This window comes from Heterocephalus glaber, unplaced genomic scaffold (assembly GCF_053883595.1).
Source record: "Heterocephalus glaber isolate CG9 unplaced genomic scaffold, H.glaber_assembly_v1.0 deba00001572, whole genome shotgun sequence".
In the NCBI taxonomy this organism is placed as follows: domain Eukaryota; kingdom Metazoa; phylum Chordata; class Mammalia; order Rodentia; family Bathyergidae; genus Heterocephalus; species Heterocephalus glaber.
In genome coordinates, this window is record NW_028258357.1 from 811,820 (window position 1) to 833,683 (window position 21,864).

A 21,864-nucleotide genomic window follows, 5' to 3' on the forward strand; every position below is an offset into this window, starting at 1 on the left:
TTCATGTGTATCCTATTTATTTCACTTAAGAGTATCGCCTCAATGTGCATGCACTTAGGTATAAATGTCTCTAATTTCTCATTTTTTTATGGCTGAGTAGTACTCCATTTTATTAAAAAACTCACATTTTCTTTATCCAGTCTCCCGTTGATGGGCATTTGGGCTGTTTCCAAGTTTTAGCTATTACAAACTGTGCTGCTATGAACATGGGTGCACATATATCACTGTGGTATGATTCTTTTGATTCTTTGGGGAAGATCCCCAGCAGTGGAATAGCTGGGTAAAATGGGACTTCCAGTCCTAGTTCTTTGAGGTATCTCCATACTGATTTCCACAGTGCTTGCACCAGTCTACACTCCCACCAGCAGTGGAGCAGTGTTCCCCTTTCCCACAGCCCCGCCAGCATTTGTTACTGGTTGATTTCATGATAGCAGCCATTCTTTCTGGAGTGAAGTGGAATCTCAGCATTGTTTTCATTTGCATCTCTAGAATGACCAGTGATGATGAACATTTTTTCATGTATTTATTTGCTATTTCTACTTCTTTGTCTGAGAAATGTCTGTTCATTTCAGATGCCCATTTTTGGATTGGGTCTTTAAATTTGGGAGGTCTGATCTTTTTAAGTTCTTTATAGATTCGAGATAGTAGACCTTTGTCTGAGGAAGAGCAGGTGAAGATGTTTTCTCACATTATGGGTTGTCTCTTCACACTGCTGGTGGTTTCTCTTGCTGTGCAGAAGCCTTTTAATAAGAAGAGATCCCACTTGTTGATTGTTTGTGCTAGTTCACAGGCAACTGAGGCTTTGTTCATAAAATCTTTTCCTACACCGATGTCTTCAAGAGTTCTACCTAACCTCTGTTCCAACTGGTTCAGAGTTTCTATTTTAATATTTAGATCTTTCATCCATTTTGATTTTAGTTTAGTGCATGGCGAGAGATACAGGTCTAGTTTTAATCGTTGGCAAGTTGAAGCCCAATTTTTTCCAGCACCATTTATTAAAGAGGCTATCTTTCCTCCAGTGAGGGTGTTTGGCTTCTTTGTCGAAGATGAGATAGCTGAGTGTGTCTGGTATTGTTTCTGCATCTTCTAATCTGTTCCACTGGTCCTCAAGTCTGTTTCTTTGCCAGTACCATGCTGTTTTTATCACAGTAGCTTTGTAGTAGAGTTGCAGGTTGGGGATTGTGATACCCCCTGCCATGTCTCTGTTACCTAGAATTGCTTTTGCTATTCTGGGTCTCTTCTTGCTCCAAATGAATTTTTGGATTGTTTTCTTGAGGTCTGTGAAGTCTGCTGCTGGGATCTCAATTGGAATTGCATTAAATCTATATAGCAGTTTTGGAAGTATGGCCATTTTCTCTATATTAATCCTTCCTACCCAGGATCAGGGGATGTCTGTCCATTTTCTGATATCATCTTCAATCTCTCTTTTCAGAGTGCTATAGTTTTCAGAGAAGAGGTCTTTGATTTCTTTTGTTAGGATGATTCCTAGGTATTTCGGATTTTTGGATGCTGTTGTGAAAGGAATTATTTGCCCTATTTCTCTCTCAGTGAGTCTGTCATTGGTGTGGAGGAAAGCTATTGGTTTTTGTGTGTTGACCTTGTAACCAGCTACTTGACTGAACTTGGTTATTAAGTCTAGAAGACTTTTGGTGGAGTTTTTGGGGTCTTCTATATAGAGTATCATGTCATCTGCAAATAATGACAATTTGGCTTCTTCATTACCTATCTTTATGGAAAAAGTCATTTCTTAGGTATTGTAATTTTTACTTAATTAAATTTGACACTAAAGAAAAGTTCTTAAGAAAATAAAAAAGTAAAATATATAAACATTTAAGTAATTTAAAATAGGAAAATCCTTTATTTCTAATGTTGAATTATATGTTGGGAAATTAATGATAAAATGCAGAAAAACCTGAACTTTTTTGAGTTCAACCATCTTACAAAGGACTGTTCTGAGACTATGTGCATCACTTCCTCTGTGTTCTAATTGCAATCTCTGGGTTATGATTCTTGTGTTCAATAAATATAATTTAGATGGAAATTTGTTTGGAAATTGGTCAGTTAAAATTCCATATTATTTATAGAAAGTATGCCATAGTTTTAAAATAATATTTCTCATACTTAATCTATCATTTCTGTTACCATTAAATATAATTAATTGAAAGCATCTAAAGGACATCAAATTTTGTCTTTTACATAAGTAGTTGTTCATGGTGTAGCACTTCATTATGAAACTTTGATCAGCCTTTAATATTATTGTCCCATGATGGAATTAGCACTGTACTAGAATTCAACTTCAGTTGGCTATAAAATATCTTTCTTTAGTGGAGTCCAAAATAGTTTGAAATATTACCTGAAGGCTGTTAGTTTATCCAGGAAACATTGGCAAAGTGATCTATTCTTATTTAGCAGGCTAAAAAAAAAAAAAAAAAAATGGAAGTATAGACGGAGCAAGTCAGTTGCATAAGGCTTTTCAACAAATCATTTTTATATAAGTGAGATCAAGTTTCCCAAGTTACAGTCTACTGTTTAAAGGACTTAGTACTGTCTAAGACATAGCAAAGAAATAAAAGTCAAATGTGGAACTCATGTTGTTAGAAAGAATAAAGTTGCTGAATCATTTCTGACATGCTGAAGGCTTCAAAATTTGTGAATCAAATTATATACATCTATTGCTGGATTGTAACTGGTAATATTTTATGCTATTTGAATGTGCTGACTGTATGAAATAAAACTGAAATCAGTTGAGACCAAGTACTTTTGGACATTGTGATATTATGAATGACTTTTCAGTTGCAACAAAAACTTTTTTACTTTGAGTATTAAAAAATTTAAAGGTACTATTTTTTAAAGAGAGGAAACATAATTACACTGCAGATTATTAAGGACAACCATTTAAAAATAGAATAAAAACTAAATAGTGCCTATCAAATATCCAATTAGAAATGGATATTGAATCTAAATCGCAGGTCAACTATGGCCTACCTCATATTTTTCTTGGTTCCTTGCTTGCTCTCTGTGTGAAGAGATCTCTGCATTTGCTAACAGCAAACACTTTTCTCTTTTTGCCTTAGTTCAGAGTTTTGCATATGTTTTCCAGATCCACGGAAAGCTCAGATGGGGAATTTGGTCAGAGAAACTCAGTAACTATTACATAAGGTTACCCGTCTCTGGTTTATTCATTATGTACTTTAACACTTGTAAATCTTCAAGAAATAACCTAAGAAATTGGTCTCCCTTTCTTTATATCAACATGTACAAAAGGGATTTACTGTGAAGTAGGTATATACTAACATTTCAGGCATTTTGTTTTAGAAACACAAGAAGTAGGAATAATGAGAGTGAACTGCAGAATGAAGGGATATGGAAGGTCAAGAGAGATTTTATGAGTCTCTTAGAATGTTTATATAATTTGATTTATTTCTATAACTTGCTCATTTTCTTCTTTGTAGAAACATCAGATGAAAATTCTTTGTTTTTTTTGAATTGTACTATTTGACAAAAAACATGATTTTTCAGTCGAACATGTGCAATGGTATTTGAGGTTATGGAAAACATTCATTTTCTTGAATGTTATGGGATTTTCTTTAATGCATAGAAGTCATTTTCCCTTAAATCAGACATTTGACTGAAAAGGTCTTTGCTCAGGAATCATTATGATTTCAGATTTTTGTCTTTTCTCAAATATTTGAGAATTGCTAATGTCACTTTTAATACTGAGCATGAGCTTGTGTTAGAATAATCACATTTTTCATTTATTGTACCACACAGAGCAATATGTTTAATTTCTTGCCAAAGAGAAGACTGCTTTCTGTGCTTAGTTTGAATGTGATATGTGTTTCTGGTTTTTATTTTGTTTTATTTTTTGAACGTTGCTTCAGTCTTATATTATGTTACTGTTGTGTTTTAGTGCCTGGACAGTTTACTCCCACCAGTAGTGACCCCTGTAATTTTGTGGCATTTGTCACCTTGTGCTATGTGGTCATCATGAACTCCCCAGCACTATGATCTGATGAGTTTGGGGTCCTGCTTGATTGGTGCCATGAACTCTCTGCCCATAACCTTGACTGTTTTGAGACTATCTTTCTCTCATACTTCTTTTGTGTTCTGCCTGAAGTCCCGACACTTGACTATCTCCCTAGCTGTTTTTCCTCTTACTGGAATGTTCTCTTACTCTCAGATTTTCTTTTCCACCCTGCTTATTTCATCAGCTGAGGGTAAATAAAAAGCCTTTCTACCTGTGGTCCTACTTGTTGGCTATCTCCTTGTTCCATGTACAGGTCTTAGAGTTTATCTCATTTCCTTTTTAAATTAATTAAGTTTATTGGTACATTTTAGATATACATAATGAGCACAATCAGCATAGGGAATTTGTAGCTGTACATGACATATCCTTTTCCCCCCATTACTCTCCCCTACCTTCAACCTCTCTTACCCTACTCTTTTACAAAAACTTTGTTTCCATTTTTTCCTTTTCTCATTTTTTTCCTTTTCCCTTCTTTCCTTTCCCCCTCCCTCCTCCATAGTTCCCCTTCCCTTTGAACATTTTCTTCCTATTTTACAATATCTACTACACTTTGGTTCATATTACCCTTTCAGTTTCTTAACCAGACAAACAATACAATATTTATACATGTGTGTCTGATTTATTTCATTTCAGAGTATGGTGTCAAAGTGCATCCATTTACTTAGAAATGTATTGTTTATCTTTCTTTTTTTCCCATTAAGTTTATTGATACATTTTCATTATAAAATACAGTTACATTCATCATTGGGATCTTGTACAATTACATGAGTATCTTGGTTCTTATTTTTTCCCCTTCCCCTGCCCTCCCTTCACCCTCTCCACCCTTCCCTAATTGTGAAGATTTGTTTCCATTTTTTTCCTTTTCTCATATTTTTTATTTTCCCTTTTTTCCTTTCCCCTACCCCTCCCACTTCCCCTGCACTTTTAGACTTTTTCTTCCTGTTACACAATATCAGTTTTACATTTTAAAAATTATAGTATCAAGATCTAGGAGACATTACCACAGATTTTACAGAATTTAAAAGGATATAGAAAGCATATTACAAAAATCTGTTTTGAAATAAATTTGACAACCTCTAAGTACCTGGGAAGACAAATTAATGAAACTAACTCTGGAGGAAATATAAAATTTGAATAGCACCTATTAAAGAAAGTATATTCCTAGCTTGAAAACCTACCTATACGACAACAGCAGGCTCATATACATTTTAACTGATAAATTAAATCAAACAATTAAAGCAGAAAAAAGAAGGAACACTTCTCCCCTCATTTTAGCAACTCAACATTGTGCTAATCCTAAAACTGGATAAAGATAATAGAAGAAAAAAATATGAACATAGATAGAAATTTGTTCAACAAAACAAACTATTAGAAGTCAGATCTGGCAGTATGTAGAAAGTGGTTTTGTTATAGGGATGGCAGTGTTGGTTCAGCATTGGAAGATCCACCCCCAAAAGTCATCATTTAAACAGAGGAAAGGAAAAAGCCATATGATCCTGTCACTAGTTGGAGAAAAAGTATTGGACTAAATTCTACAGCTGTTCATGGTAAAAGCTATCAGGAGACTAGAAGTAGAACAGAAACTTCTCAACAGATTAAAGACATGTACTCCATACTTCCAGTGAGACTGCCTTATATGAATGGAGAAGGTACAATGCTTTCTTCTTAAGGTGGGGAACAAGGGCAGATATACTTACTCTTTATCTGTCCATTAAACTTTGAAACGTAGGACCCATCAAAATAGTGTGGTAATAAAATGACACATTTAGGATAGGATTGTCAAGGTAGAAGTAAAATCTTTATATGTAGATGAAATGATCATCTACAGAGAAAATACTAAGAAATCTCTAGAAGCCCCTAGAAATTGTATTTGAATTTAGAAGGATTAGAAAACACAAGGTATGTATAAAAATTCAGGTCTGTGTATACTTGCTATAAATTAAGAATTGGATATTGAAATTTAAAAGTTATGTAAGAGTACAAAGGACCTAGAAAAGTTAAAATAAAATGGAACAGTGTTGGAAGACATTTAGTACTTAATTTTAAGACTTCTTCTAAAGCTACAGTAATCAAGGCAGTGTTGGTGTAAGGAAAGACATATAGATCACTTGAATAAAACAGAGAATCTAGAAATAGAACCATACATATATGGTCCACTAAGTTTTGAAAGATTATTTAACATTTGCATTTTATAGAATATAAACTCAATTCAAGAGCCGAGGAAGAGATAATGTTTTCAGCAAATGGCCCTAGAACACCTGGTATCCGTACATAAAATATTAACCTCAACACTTTATTTCCATACATGAAAATAACTTGAAGGGATCTATGAACCTAAATATGAAAGCCTAAAAGTATAAAACTTTAAGAAGAAATTATAAGGGAAAATGTTTTGTGAATTCAGGGTAGGCAAGAAATACCTAGTATACAAAAGACATGATGTATAAAAGAAAAAAATTGATAAGTGAGATTCCATCAAACTTTAGAACTTTAAATGACATCATTAAAATGAAAAGTAGTCCTTAAACAGACCATATTTACAATGTATATAATCTATGACCAGAATATATAAAGAATTCTTAGAGCTCATTCATAGACAACCCAATTAAAAAGTAGACATAAGAAGATGATAAATAGCCAGTACAGCACAAGGCAATGTGTGCAATTCTAGAATCAGAAAAATACTAATCAGTACAATAACAAGGTTGAATGATACATTCATTAGGGTGATGAAGTTAAAAGTTTTAAAATCCTTGTCATGACTTTTTCTTTTTGTTGGATTCTCCCCCTTTGCATTTAATTTGTCACACCCAATGGATTCATTCTGCTGGGTTTCCTGAGGTTGTGATCCTCATTGTCCTTTCCTAGGGTGTCCCGGCCCACGGGTAAGTCAACAGAGACCCTAGAGGGGGAGCGAGAATGACAAAGGACAGGGGACACGAGAGATGGAGACAAGACAGGTTTCTGATCAAGTCTCGTTTATTGCAGAAGCTGCTACAGCATATATACCGTAGGACTAGAGGGAGGGAGCAAGGGGAGGGTACTGGGGCTACTTCCTTGTTGCCGGGTAGACTTGCAGCAGGCTTAGACATGCCCGTAAAAGGCACTCAAGAGTTCTAGCAGGCGGGGGGGGCAAGGCCCCCCACAGGTCCTCCCTTTAAAATTATAATTTTAGAAAGGCATCAGGAGAGCCAAGCCTGCGGGGGCTGAGCCTGTCTTGGGTCAGAGTGACATACATGTCTGCACCGTGAACCTTACCCATCATCGGTTAACCAGAGAATCAAGGCTCTGGCACCTGTCTTAGGCGGTGCATGAGGGCTCTCTCATTGCATGGCATGCTTGCTCAGTTGCCCATCATTGGCTTGCCAGCCCACTCACCAGGTGGGGCGAGAACACTTCGCCACAGCAAGGACCTAATCCACGGTCCGGCATTTGTCCTGGTCAGCCATTGCCAATCTATGATAGTAGACCTGTATGGGTGCTGTTTTTATTGCCTCTATCCGGGCTCTAAGGAAGGCCATGATTTTGTTGTATATTATGGGCCCCAAAGAAATGAGCAGAAGTAGGCCCAATAAGGGTCCCAGCAAAGGGAGAAGATAAGGGAGGAAACCATTGAGGCCAGTCCAGAGGGGATTTTGAGTGAATTCTTGTCGTCGTCTGTTTAGATCTTCTTGAAGTTCGCGGATTTTTCCCCTGACGATCCCAGATTTATTGGCATAGAAACAACAATGTTCATTTAAGGCTATGTAAATCCCTCCTTGTTTCACTGTGAGGAGGTCCAGGCCCCTTCTATTTTAAAGGACCACCTCAGCCAAAGAATCGATCTGATCTTGTACATCTGTAAGAGTGTTGGAGAGAGCTTGAACATCATTAATCAACTGGTTGGATAATTTGGCATAGGAGTGTAATGCCACTCAGATGTCAGCAGAGCCAGTGGCAAGGGCACCAGACACCCCTAGCCCTACGAGCAAGGGGACCAGTGAGATGGCCCTTTTATGTCACCTGGCGATATAGTCAAAGCTGGGCAAGGGCACTGGTTCATCTCCAGGAATGAGGGAGATGTCCGGGAGGACAGTCGCCACCACGCATAGCCCAGTCCAATTAGTGGGGAGGGAGGTGAATGCCAAACTCCCTCCACAGACGAGCACGTGACCTGGGGCAGGGCAAATGGCGGCAGGGCCATTAAGCACTACCAAGCAGAGAGAGAAATTTTGGACTCCAACACGTATATCGAAGCTATTGTTGTGGCCCGAATTTAGATAACAAACTGAGGCATTGAACTGTACTGGTTGGACCCCGAAAGGCAGAGAAAAACTGCAATTGTAACTAGAACTGTTGGCATAGTCAATTTGGTTGACAACTGGCAAGGCGAGGGGCAGGGGTGTGCCAAAGGTCAAGCATAGCCAACAATCCGCCGCAAAGGCTGGGTTAGATGTATTGATCAAATGATAAGTGGCCTCTAAGACACTCAGGGTTTGGGCATCAGGGTCTGGGCCTCAAGGTTTGGGAAGGGCCAGTGGATGATAATTTAGGGAGGGGTACATCTCTTGGATGATAGTCTTGAGCTGTTTTTGTACTCGCTCTTCCCTGAGCTGATCTGAAGGACCACCACCCTCAGATACATGAATTGAGGCCTGTGGCAGCCAGCAGACCTCTTTGCCAGGACTGCCGTTGCAGGAGGGTTGGCCAAATTTAGGATATCCAATGGGGCTGGAAAAGTCCCAGTCACCTCTGACGGAGCCCCTGTAAGTTTTTTGTAGAACAGCAGTTAGATATATTTTTCCATCGGAATGTGTACATTGTTGGGCTTCAGTGTAACAGGTAGAATGCATCTCTGTGGCCTTGGCACAATTGGCAGGGCATGGCCCTGGTTCGCCATTGACTGTTGGTATGACTTTAGGCTTAGGGACGCAATCCCATTTTTGGTTATATCCTTCCGCTAGCACGGCCTCATAAGCCAAGTAGGCAATCTTGTCGCCGCAATCAGTACTACGAGTGTAACTTGTGGGTGCAGCCCCGCCAGAACCCCCAGCACAGTCACAGGGGTTACCATACAGGGCAATGAGCAGTTGTTCTTTATTAACTGGTTGAAATCTGCTTTTTGTTAGCGGTGCCAGGAACAGCAACAGACCATGCAACAAATTCAGGGATGTCATCTTTTTAACCTGTAAGCAAAATTTCGTCCTGCAATGTAAGCAAGGCTGGGCTGTAGATAAGAGAGTTAGGCTAACCTGATTAAGTTTTTGAAGATAACCAATGTGGACATATTACAATAACATATTTAAAACTTAACCAATGTAAATATTTTGTAACAACATAATCAGTGCTTAAATATCAAGAATAACCAATGTAATCAATTTATAACATATTTAGATAATATTCGTTGTGATGTGTCTCCCATAAGATTATAATATAAAATTTACTAGGGGGTCCCTTTAATGAATTAAAACCAGAATAATCATTTTCTGGGTGGCCACTTCTATATTCATCAAAGAGAGTTCCCATAGTCTCTAATCATCCTGACAAGCAATTAAGAATATATATAATTTGACTATTGTATGTAGGTGACAATACACATCACTTTTATAAAATAGATCTCAGTGGCACTTTGATCAATTAGCAACCTGGGAAGGAAGGGAAAGAATTATTGAGCTCAACTGTATGAACATAAACAACAAACAACAGACAAACATATGAGACAGTTTATAAAATTTGGGTGTACTCAAATATATTTGGCCAAATTGAATTATACTGTTCTCTTTATGATTATTAGATCATAATTGTAGATGTCATTGTTAACTGGTTGAAATTGAACAATGTTAGGTCATCGGCATCATCAACACGCTTATCAACTTGTTTTACTAAGCATTCTGGAAGCCACCTGGCTGACTTCATTTCCTTGGAGTAAACACACACTGACCCTTGGCCCCAGATGAGTATGGGGTCAGGCCCATGCCATGAGTGGTCCAGGGGGTCTCTCCACATCACAGAGGCAAATTGTTTTTGCGTCTCTGGTTGCCAGAAACAGTTAGCTGTGGATAATCCCTTAGCATCCAAATTTAAAAAGTTAAGAATAAATAGTGCATGTGATATTAGGTTTCTGGGTGACCCCTTGATAGGGTACCATTCCCCCCTTTTTATTTTATCCAATGTAATTTTGAGTGTGAGGTTGGCTCTTTCTATAATGCCTTGTCCTTGTGGATTATATGGGATTCCCGTTATGTGTGTTATATCTAATTGCTTGCAAAACTTTGAGAAGCCAGAACTGGTATAGCCTGGACCACTGTCTGTTTTAATTTGCTGTGGACATCCAAGTACTGAGAAGGCAACTAGAAGGTGGGCAATTACATGTTTAGTAGCCTCCCTGGATTGTAGGGTGGCAAATACAAATCCACTATATGTATCAATGTTGACATGTATATATTTAAGATTTCCAAACTCAGGGTAATGTGTGACGTCCATTTGCCATAGGGCATTTGGAATTAAGCCACGAGGATTAACTCCCAGATGAGGTGTGGGAAGATGAAGGGTGCACGTAGTGCAGGTTTTAACAATTTGTCTAGCTTGTTCTCTAGTAAGTTTATACATAAGGCGAAGCGTGCGAGCATTAAGGTGATGTAATTGGTGTGCCTTCTGTGCCTGGTCAATCTGAATGGAGGCATCAATACTTAGTGAGTAGGCAGAAGCCTGAGGTCTTGTGGCCAGATCTGTTAACCGGTCACCTTTCGTAAGTGGGCCGGGTAGGTTAGAGTGGGCACGAAGGTGCCCAATAAAAAAAGGCTGGGATCTTTTTCTGATTAGATCTTGTAACTGAATAAAAAGACCACCAGTTTGAGAAGCGTGTTTTATCAATCCACATGTCTCTAATAAGGGAACAGATTGAGCAATATAAGCACTGTCAGTAAAGAGATTAAAGGCTTGTTCAGGGAATGTAGAAAAGACTGCTATGACTGTATGTAGCTTGGTTATTTGGGCTGAAGAACAGCTGGTTTGGAAGTGGACAATGTTATTGTCCCACACATAGGCAGCTATCCCGGTAGAAGAACCATCTGCAAAGACTGATAGGGCTTCTGTTAGAGGAGAACAGGAAGTGACTTTTGGGAAAATGAACTCATGTCTATTGGCAAAGTCAATAAGCTTGTTTGGAGGATAGTGATTGTCTATTAAGCCCGAATAAGAAGCGAGAGCAATTGGCCAGGAGTCGGTAGTCTGCATAAGCCAATTGATTGGGGTGAGCCAATTTTCTGCCACCGATTCTAAAATGGCCATTGTGTAAGGTGCAGTGGCCCCATATTGAGCTGCGGCCGTTTTAAGTTCTTTAATAACCTTAAAATCAAAACCACTATGGTGTCTCCACGCCTGTCCCTGTGCATCAGTAGAATTAGTTATGGGAAAGTCTTCCACATTTTTAAGTTGTAGGGATACTCCCGACCTGGATGGCACCCTAGGGGCTGCCCCTCTAACGGGGGGTCGTGGCTTAAGTTTGTCCTCTCTACGGACATTTTCATGGGTTTTGCCTGTTCTTAAGCCCTCGAGCTGGGTAATAAGTTCCTGGTGTTCCTTTTCTAATCTTATTTGTTCTTTTAGAAATTTTATCTTGTCCCGGAGTTCCTTTTGGGGATCAACAGCAGGGCATGCCAAAGCGGGCGCATTGGGAGTGTTGGGTACCGGAACATAAGGAGGAGGACCTTGGACTATGGGCGGCCAGGCAGGATTATGATATCTGGCTGCCTCTTCCTCAAGATTGGCCCAGTCAGCCTCCCCCAGATCTTTCCGTGGCAAGGGGGGGTGTCTGAGGTGGCGGAGGGAAGGGTACAAGGCCGGTTCCTCCTTAACAGGTGGGACAGGGTCAGAGGCAGGGGCTGAAAGAGTGGAGGTGGAAGCTGAGGAGCGCTGAAGCTTTTCTTTAAAAGGCTTGGAAGAGGCAGAGCCAGCCTGTAAACCCTCATCGGTTGCATTTTTTCTTTTTTTTTGCCTGGCTCATCGTCACTATCAAAAGACATCAAGTCTTTTTCCTCATTTTTTGAGGAAGTCCCGTCCCGCAGGGGCTCAGGCCTCGGCACCATCTTGGCATCTCGTGGGGTGTTTACAAACTCCTCACTCCGAGGGAGAGTGATCGACCCGTCCTCCGATCGGAGAGCTGTCTCCCCGACCTGGATGGCTTGAGCCACCAGCGGATCTTTGGTTTTTTGGGAGATAATTTCATTAATAAGACTTTAATAAGAAAATGCAGTAATTGGGACCTTTTCTGGTCCACAAGTAGCATAATAACCTTTAAGGGCCTCCCCTACTCTTTTCCATCTCCTCTCATCAATGGTACCCTCTGCGGGAAACCAAGGGCAGAGATCTCTAATATAATAAAAAATTTTAACAACTGTTTAACTGTAACCTTTACCCCTCGTGCCTGTAAAGTTTCTTTAAGACCTTGTACAAATAACTCATGTTGGCTAATGCCCTGTCCCATAATCGCTGCTCAACTCACCGAGGTGCAGGAAAGACGGCAGGTTCACATCAAACGCAATCCTCTTTTTTCTATTTTATTTTATTGGGCCCCCGAGCAGCGTTCTTCACTGGATCCCCCATTCTCTGGCCCCACGTTGGGCGCCACTTGTCCCGGCCCGCGGGTAAGTCAACGGAGACCCTAGAGGGGGGGTGAGAATGCCAAAGGACAGGGGACATGAGAGATGGAGACAAGACAGGTTTCTGATCAAGTCTCGTTTATTGCGGAAGCTGCTACAGCATATATACCGTAGGGCTAGAGGGAGGGAGCAAGGGGAGGGTACTGGGGCTACTTCCTTGTTGCCGGGTAGACTTTCAGCAGGCTTAGACATGCCCGTAAAAGGCACTCAAGAATTCTAGCGGGGGGGGCAAGGCCCCCCACACTAGGGTATTGTTTAAAATTTTTTGGAGTGCCGGTTTGATATTCATGAAGTTCCTGAGGTGCTCTTTATCATGAAAGTATTTTATTTCTCCATCAATTTTGAAAGATAGTTTTGCAGGGCACATCAATCTGGGTTGGAGGCTGCTTTCCTTTAGGGCTTGAAATACATCACTCCAAGCTCTTCTTGCCTTGAGGGTTTGCATTGAGAAGTCTGCTGTGATTCTGATGGGCTTTCCTTTGTATGTGATTTGTTTCTTTTCTCTCACTGCTTGTAGAATTTTGTTCTTCTGTTGGATTTCTGGAATCCTAACTATTATATGCCTATGTGTATATTTTTTTTTGATCCAGTCTAGCTGGAGTCCTATATGCCTCACTTATCTGTAGCTCAAGTTCTTTTCCCCTGCTTGGGAAGTTTTCTGCCATCACTTCTGTGAATAATTTCTTTATGTCATCTTCACTCTCTTCTTTCTTCATTGACTCCAATCAGTCTTATGTTATTCTTCATTGCCTCGTCTAGCAGCTGCTGGATTGATTTCTTGTGTTCCTTTACAATTTTAAAGCAATTTTTCTTTTCCTGGCCACTAATTGCAATCTTTTCTTCTATATCTGAAATTCTATCCTCACATTGGTTCACTCTGCTGCACTGACTTTCAATGGAGTTTTTAATCTCCTGGAAATCTGTTTGCATCTGTTTTATGGATTCCATTTGTTTCCTATGTTAGGATTCCAGCATGTTTCTCAGATCCTCTATTTTTTTATCTGTGTCCTCTCTAGATTTATTAATCATGTCTTCCACCATGTGCAAAATCTTTGCTGTTATCTGAGAAATTATTTCTGATTTCATTTTTCCCAGATCCTCTTTTGTTGCCAGTTCAGAGAGTCCAGGAGGTTGAGTATGAGATTGTCCCATCTCATTTCCCTTTGGGGTTAGGTGATCCGGAAGTCTGTTTTTGAGTCTTGTTAATGTGTTTTCTTATTTTCACAGGGGTGGGGGGTGCTTCTGGTGCCCACGCGGCTCACCTTCTCTGCCCTAGGATCTTGGGTGGTTGGCAGGGGAGCTTCCTTCCGTGTTCTGAGACTGGCTCAGCTTCTCTGCCCTAGGAACTTGGGATGGAGGTGGGGGAGCTTCCTTCCAGGTTCTGGGACTGGCTCAGCTTCTCTGCCCTAGGAGCTTGGGATGGCGGTGGGGGAGATTCCTTCCAGGTGCTGGGACCACCTCAGCTTCTCTATCCTAGGAGCTTGGGATGGCAGCAGGGGAGCTTCCTTCCAGGTGCCTTGTTTATCTTTCTTTATGGTTGAGTAGTACTCCATTACAGTAAAAAAAGAATACATCTTATCCATTCATTGGCTGACGGACATTTGGGCTGTTTTCAAGATTTTGCTATTACAAACTGTGTTGCTATAAACATGGGTGTACATATATCACTGTGGTATGATGCTTTTAATTCTTTAGGGAAGATACCAAGAAAGGGAATAACTTGGTCAAATGGAACCTCCAGTTTTGGGGGTTTTTTTTGAAGAATCTCCACACAAAGGTTGCACCAGTACACCCTTCCACCAAGAGTGGAGAAGGATACCCTTTTTTCCCTACAACCCCTCCAGCATTTGTTATTGGTTAATTTCTTAATAGCAGTCATTCTTTCTGGAGGGAGATGGAATCTCAGTATTGTCTTAATTTGCATCTTTCGAATGACCAATGATGTTGAACACTTTTTCATATATTTATTTTCCATTTGTACTTATTCATCTGAGAAGTATGTATTAACTTCAGATGCCCATTTTTGGATTGGGTCTTTAAATTTGGAAGGGTATGATTTTTTTGAGTTCTTTATATGTATTCTAGATATTAGTCCTTTGTATGAGGAACAGCTGGCAAAATTTTTTCCCACTCTGTGTGGTTGTCTCTTCACTGTGTTGGTGATTTCTTTTGCAGTGAAAAAGCTTTTTAATAAGACAAGATCACAGTTGTTAATTCTTAGTAATATTTATTGTGCCATCAGGGTTTTGTTAATAAAGTCTGCCTGCACCTATGAATTCAAGAGACCCATTGTCTCTTCTAGCAGATATATTATTTGTTGTTTTATTATTTAGACCTTGATCCATTTTCCTTTTAGTTTAGTGCATGGTGAGATACATGGATCTAGTTTTAGTCTTCAGTATCATGTGGAAAGCCCGTTTTTCCACCACAATTTATTAAAGAGACTATCTTTCTTCCAGTGAAGGTGTTTGGCCCATTTGTTGAAGATAAGCTGGCTGAGTGTGTTTGATGTTGCTTATACATTTTCTAATCTGTTCCATTTATCCTTGGGTCTGTTTTTCTGTCAGTACCATGCTATTTTTGTCATAGTAACTCTGTAATATAATTTCAAGTCAGAGATTGTGATGTCCCTGCCTTGCCACTGTTGTCCAGAATTGTTTTTGCTATTCAAGGTCTCTTCTGGTTCCAAATGAATTTTATCATTGCTTTCTCTAATTCTGTGAGGTATGCTATTGGTATTTTGTGAGGTATGCTATTGGCATTTTGATGCCATTAAATCTGTATGACAATTTTGGGCCTATTTCCATTTCACTATGTTGATTCTTCATACCCATGAGCAAGGGATATCTTTCCATTTTCTGATAGCCTCTTTAATCTCCTTTTTCAGAGTACTGTAGTTTTTAATGTAAAGATATTTTACTTCCTTTGTTAGATTGATTTCTAAGTATTTCATTTTTTATGCTATTGAGAAAGGTGTAGTTTCCCTAATTTCTCTCTCAATGCTTTTTGAAGTAGAAGAATTGTATTCATTTTTGAGTGTTGACTTTGTATCCAACTATGAAAGTAAATTTGATTATTAAATTTAGAAGTATTTTGGTGGAGTTCATGAGGTCTTCTATGTAGCTTATCATGTCATCTGCAAATAAAGATAATTTAAATTCTTCCTTTATTATCTTTATTCCTTTTATTTCTCTTGTCTAATTGCTCTGGCTAATGTTTCCAGAACTATATTAAATAGGAGTGGTGAAAGTGGACATCCTTGTCTTGTTCTTGATTTTAGAGTGCAAGCTTTCAGGTTTTGACTATGTAGTGTGATGTTGGCTGTTGGTTTGTCATAGATGGCTTTCATCAGGTTGAGAACAAAGACTAGTCCAATTATCTTTTGGGATTTTATCATGAATGGGTGTTGGATTTTGTCAAGTGCTTTTTCTGTGTCTATTGAGATCATGTGATTTTCATCCTTGACTCTCTTGATATGGCATATTACATTTATTGTTTTGTGTTTGTCAAACCATCCCTGTACCACAGGGATGAATCCTACTTGGTTGTGGTGTATAATCTTGATGATTTACTGCATTCTGTTTGCCAGTATCTTATTGATGATTTTTGCATCTATGTTCTTTAGGGAGATTGGCCTATAGTTCTCTTTTTTGGAAATTTCTCTAGTTTTGGTGTCAGGGTAATGCTTGCTTCCAAGAATGAGTATGGGAGTATTGCTTCCCTTTCAATTTTTATTTTTATTTTTTTGGTACTTGGGATCAAACTTAGGACCTTGAGCTTGCAAGGCATACAGCTGAACCACTGAGCTAGATCCCTGCCCCCCTTTCAATTTTTAAAAAGAGTTTGGGGAGTAGTAACATTAGATCTTTTTTAAAGTTCTTAGAGAATTCATCAGTGAACCCATCAGGACCTGGGGTTTTCACTGTTGGTAAGTTTTTAATTATATCTTTAATTTCAATGACTGGTATTGTGTTTTTTAAAATTTTTATATCTTATTGATTCAACTTTGGTAATTCACACATATCTAGAAATGTGTCCATTTCTTCTGTGTTTTCCTTCTAATTTGAGTACAGGTTGAAGTAGGTATTTATGATCTTTTGGATTTCTGCAGAATCTATTGTGGTTTCTCCCTTTTCATTCTTAACTGCATGGATTTGAATATTTTCTCTCTTTTTTGTAAAGTTAACTAGGGGATTTGTCAATTTTATTTCATCTTTCAAAGAACCAACTCTTCAATTCATTGATTCTTGGTATTGTTTTCTTAGTCTCAAATTCATTTATTTCTGCTCTGATCTTTACTCCTTTGTACGAGCTTCGGAATTTATTTGCTCTTCTTTTTCTAGAAGTTCAAGGTTCAACATTAGGTTATTTATTTGAGCTCATTCTGTTTTCCTGAAGTGAGTATTCACTGCTATAAATTTCTGTTAGGACTACTTTCATTGTGTTCCATAAGTTCCAGAATGTTGCATTGGCAATATGATTTAATTGTGGAAACTGTCTAATTTCTTCTTTGATTTCATTTGTGACCCACTGGTTGTTTGAGAAGGTATTACTTAATTTCCATGTTTTTATGTAGTGTTGTTTGTCATTTCCAATTTCATTTTTCCAATTTCATTCCACTATGGTCTGATAATATACTTGGGATAATCTCAAGTCCTTTGCATTTACATAAGTATGTTCTATGAGCTAGTATGTGGTCTGCTTTGGAGAACATCCCATGTGCAGCTGAGAAGAATATGTATTCTGATGTTGTGAGGTGGAACATTCTATAGACATCTACTGAGCCCATTTGTTCATAGATTTAGTTCAATTTTGATAGTTCTTTGTTGGTTTTTTTGTCTATTTGTGACAGTGGGTTATTGAAGTTACCCATTGAAATTTTGTTAGTACTTATTTGATTTTTCATGTCCATGAGTGTTAATTTTAAATAGTTGAGTGTGCTGGTCTTTGGTATATATATGTATTTATGATTGTTATTGGAGTTTTCCTTTAACAAGTATGTAGTGGCCTTCTTTGTCTCTCTAGATCAGTCTTGGCTTGAAGTTCACTTTGTCTGACAATAGAATAGCAACTCCTGCTTTCTTCTGTGTTCCTGTAGTATGAAATATTGTTTTATAACCTTTGTCTTTCAGTCTGTGAATTTCTTTTTATGTTACATGTGTTTCTTTTATGCAGCATATTGTTGGATCTTGTTTCTTGATCTATTCTGTTAATCTCTTTCTTTCTTTCTTTCTTTCTTTCTGGTACTGTGGATTGAACTCAGGTCCTTCTGCTTGTGGAGCAGGTGGCAAAACCACCGAGCTAAATCCCTGGCCCAATCTCTTTCTTTTGATTAGTGAATTAACACCATTTACATTGATGGTTATAACTGATATGTACTAGTTTATCCTTGCCATATTATTTTCCTGTTGTTGGTTCCTTTTCTTTCCTCTGTGTTGAATTGCTTGCCTTGCCTGGTAGATCCTTTCTGTTGGCATTCTTGGAATTGCAATCTTCATTATCTTTTTCTAAAATTTCCTTCAGAACATTTTGTAGAGCTGGTTTGGTGATCATTAATTTACTCAATTGTTCTTTGTCTTGGAATCATTTTATTTTTCCACTGATTTTGAAAGAGTTTTTAAGGGTACATCAATTGTGGTTAGAGATTGTTTTTTCTCAGAACTTGAAATACTTCATTCTAAGCTTTCCTTTACTTAAGGGTTTATACTGAGAAGTCTGTGGTGATTCTCATGTCCTTTCTTTTATGTAAGATTTGTTTCTTTTCTCTTACAGCTTTTAATATTCTCTTCTTGTGCTGAATTTCTGGAATCTTGATTATTATATGCCTTGGTGTATATTTATTTTAGTCATAGCCATTTGGAATTCTATATGCCTCACTTATTTGTGTGTCAAATTCTTTTCTATGCTTAGGAAGTTTTCTGGCATTACTTCTGTGAACAGGTTTTTTATGTCATTTGCACTGTCTCCTGCTTTTTCATTGACTCCAATCTTATGTTCTTCTTCTCTGGAACATCTTGAAGCTGTTTAATTGATTTTTTCATGGTCCCTTGCTATTTTTAAGAATTTTTTTCTTTTTCTAATCACTAACTCCAATCCTGTCTTGCAGATCTGATATTATGCCTTCACCTTGGTTCATTAGGCTGTGTATGCTTAGAAATTTTAATCCCCTGTATATCTGTTTGAATGTGTTTCATAGATTCCATTTCTTTTCTATGTTGGGCATTCATCATTTTTATCATTTTCCTTAGCTCCTGTATTTTTTTATTTGTGTCTACTCTACATTTGCTGAGCAATTCCTTCATTATGATTGTCATCTCTTTTTTTTCTAAGAGATTATTTCTGATTTGATTTTTTTCTATACCCTCATTGATCTGTTGGTTTTTTAGCTCTAGTGCTACCATTTCAAAAATTCAAGTAGATGGGCTTCTGATTTCTTCTGTCTCATTGTCCTCTGGACTAGTCCTAGGTAGGCTGGAGGTCTGCAGTTGCATTTTGCTTCTGTGTCTTATCGTTTTCTATTTTTTAAATTTTAATTTGCTTTCTGTGTTGATGCTTGTAAATTGCTTATGGTAGGTAGCTTTATCACTAGTATAGAGGCTCCCCTAGGAAATATCTATCCCTCAAAGATGTCTTCTAGATGTATCTGACTCTTGGACTTTGTGTCTGTCCCAAGATTCTACCTTCCCCATTTTATTTTTACCTTCCCAATTTATTAGGGATGAGAAATTGCTATCTATTTTGCCCAGTACCCAGGCCTTTGTCACAGGACTATGGTGATGACTATATATATAATAAACCAGGAACTTGTATGTAGTGAGTTTCCTCTTAGCCGAGTGATTTTCTCCCTGTGTGTGTGTGTGGGGGGGGGTGGTTTAAGAGAGATAGGAGAAAAAAATAAAGAGATAAATGAGGAGAAATTTAGTAGATGCAAGGATGAAGGACAAAGGACAATTATTCGAGCTTTGGGAAACTGGAAAAGAGGACAAAAGAGAAAGAATGAAGGAGAAAAGAAAAGACTATCCAAGTGAACCAGAAAGACTAGTGACAATATTCACTCACATGAAAATATCAAAAAATCTAGAAAGACAGTTGTGGAAAGAGACAGAAAAAAGATGAACAAAATAAAACAATAATAGTAAAAACCTAAACAACCAAAAAAAAAAAAAAGACAGACAAAGGAAAATAAAATTCCTCTGGTGTCCACTCTTCTGTGGTAGTGTCCAAGTCAGAGCCCAAATCTGTGCTGTAGGATTATTGCTGGGTGAGGGGCTGATCTTTGTCTCTGGATGTCTCGGCTGGGGCCAGAGTCATCAGCTAGCAACTTTCTGGATGTTCCTACATGGCCCTCCCAGGTCTCCTTACCCTGTTTGTCTCTGTGTCCCTCTCCCAGTTGCTGTGGCTCTCAGACAGAGACAGACCACGGCTGTTCCAGGCCTGAGTATAGTTGGACCCTCCAGGTCCTTGCCCAGTCTCCTCTGTTCCCTCTGTTCTACTCTTCTGGCACATCTCTCTCTTCTTTCACACTACTGGGTGCAGGGTGGGGGGAATACTGTTGACTGACCCACTGCACCTGCTGCCACTGTGGAGATAGCCAAAGGCTGCTCTGGTCCCACTTCTCTCTCCTCTCTTGTGCCATTGGAAGCAAAGTGCAGGGAGGGCTGGCATTCTTGCTGGAGCCAAAGACTGCTTAAGTCCCACATCCCTCTCCTCTCCTGTGGCTGACAGCAGGGCAGGAGGAGTGGTGCTGTTCCACTCACTACCTTCACCACTTCAGTCCTAACCTAGAGGTTCCAGTTAGCCACTATGGTGTAAGACCAAAAATAAATAAATAAATAAAATAAATGGCAGTCCGTCAGGGAGGGAGCAGATTCCTTGTCACTTACCCTTGTGCGTGCTGGTGAAATTTGCTGCCAGGCTGCAAAATCCTCCATTTGGAAAAAGGCAAAAGAGATGAGGGGCCTTATATCCCAAATCTATTCTGTGTGGCTTGAGTTTGCCATGCTATTGCAGGCTATCAGTTTTTTGAGAACTTCCCAGAAGGGCAGTTCCTCCTCTACCCTGCTCTACAAACAAGTGGAGGTCCCCCAGGCAGCCCTGTGGGCTGCTTCGCCTTCTTATAAACTCCTGTACTTATGTTTTGTTTAATCTATAAGTCTTTTATTTCAGATTGATTTTGGCATCAGGATGTATGTCCCTCCCTTTCTTCCAGTTACCTGTGTAACTCCAATGTGGCTTTTCCTCTATTTGGCCATGTTGAATCCTCCTATTTCTGTTTTTTTATCTTTCAAAGGAAACAAGCTTTTAGGGTGCATTGAAGAAGCAAACATCCTTTCTGAGGCCCAGGTATTTGTTTTTTTTTTTTTTTATAACGTAACATGGGAATATTTCAAAACTAAGATTTCTTGAGAGCCCAGCCTTTTTAATACTGCTGTGTTAAATGTGTTAGTATTGAACTGTCAATGAAATATAAAACATGTTACCCAGTGACATTTTAAATGAATCTCATTTCAGGGGAAGCCTGTGGGAACACCAGATGCTGGCGCTTATTTCCGTGTGCTTGCAGAGTATGGAGTTGCTGCCTTGTTTACAGCACCTACTGCAATTAGATCAATCCGTCAACAGGACCCTGGGGCAGCCCTGGGGAAGCAGTACTCTCTGACAAGGTGAAGTAGGATGCACAGGGCAGATTACATTAAAAACTGCAATCAAAATGAACAACTGAACATTATATTTTTTCTCCTACTATACAACATCTATGAAAAGAGTCAAAAGATTCTGAGTGTTTTTAGGAATTGCTTTTCTACATATAGTTTTGAAGTAGCTAGAATTTCAACTATATTGTAGAGATTTTTAAATACCCTATCATGTTTATTTCAGTTTAAATCTTACCAAATCAGTTTTCTTCTTTCACTTCCATGCTTACATTTTCCTTACAAAGTAAAATGCTGATTTTGGCTTAAAATACTTGTTATCTCAGCATCTAACTGTCATTTGAAAATAGAAGAATGGTTTCAATGGAAGGAATTATTATTTGAATTCAAGTATACAGGTAAAATGTGAAAATTATAGTCCAGATTACATTTATTGAAAGAGTAAAGAAAACTATTTCACTTTTGTTTTGTAATAATGTGCTATGACTAATAGAGATATTTTTGCTAGTTTATTGACATCCATTCTAGTTTAATGATATGTATATAC

The 21,864-nt window shown here is 38.6% G+C and overlaps 1 protein-coding gene across 3 annotated transcripts in view; it reads left to right on the top strand.

Moving 5' to 3' along the window:
* Acss3 (acyl-CoA synthetase short chain family member 3) overlaps positions 1 to 21,864 on the top strand; it is a 197,894-nt gene that overhangs the window by 101,666 nt on the left and 74,364 nt on the right. For all 3 annotated transcript variants that reach the window (XM_087192557.1, XM_004867522.4, XM_087192556.1), the window contains exon 8: positions 21,178 to 21,329. In XM_087192557.1, the coding sequence (XP_087048683.1) occupies positions 21,178 to 21,329 (152 nt within the window). The remainder of the gene's footprint in view (positions 1 to 21,177; positions 21,330 to 21,864) is intronic.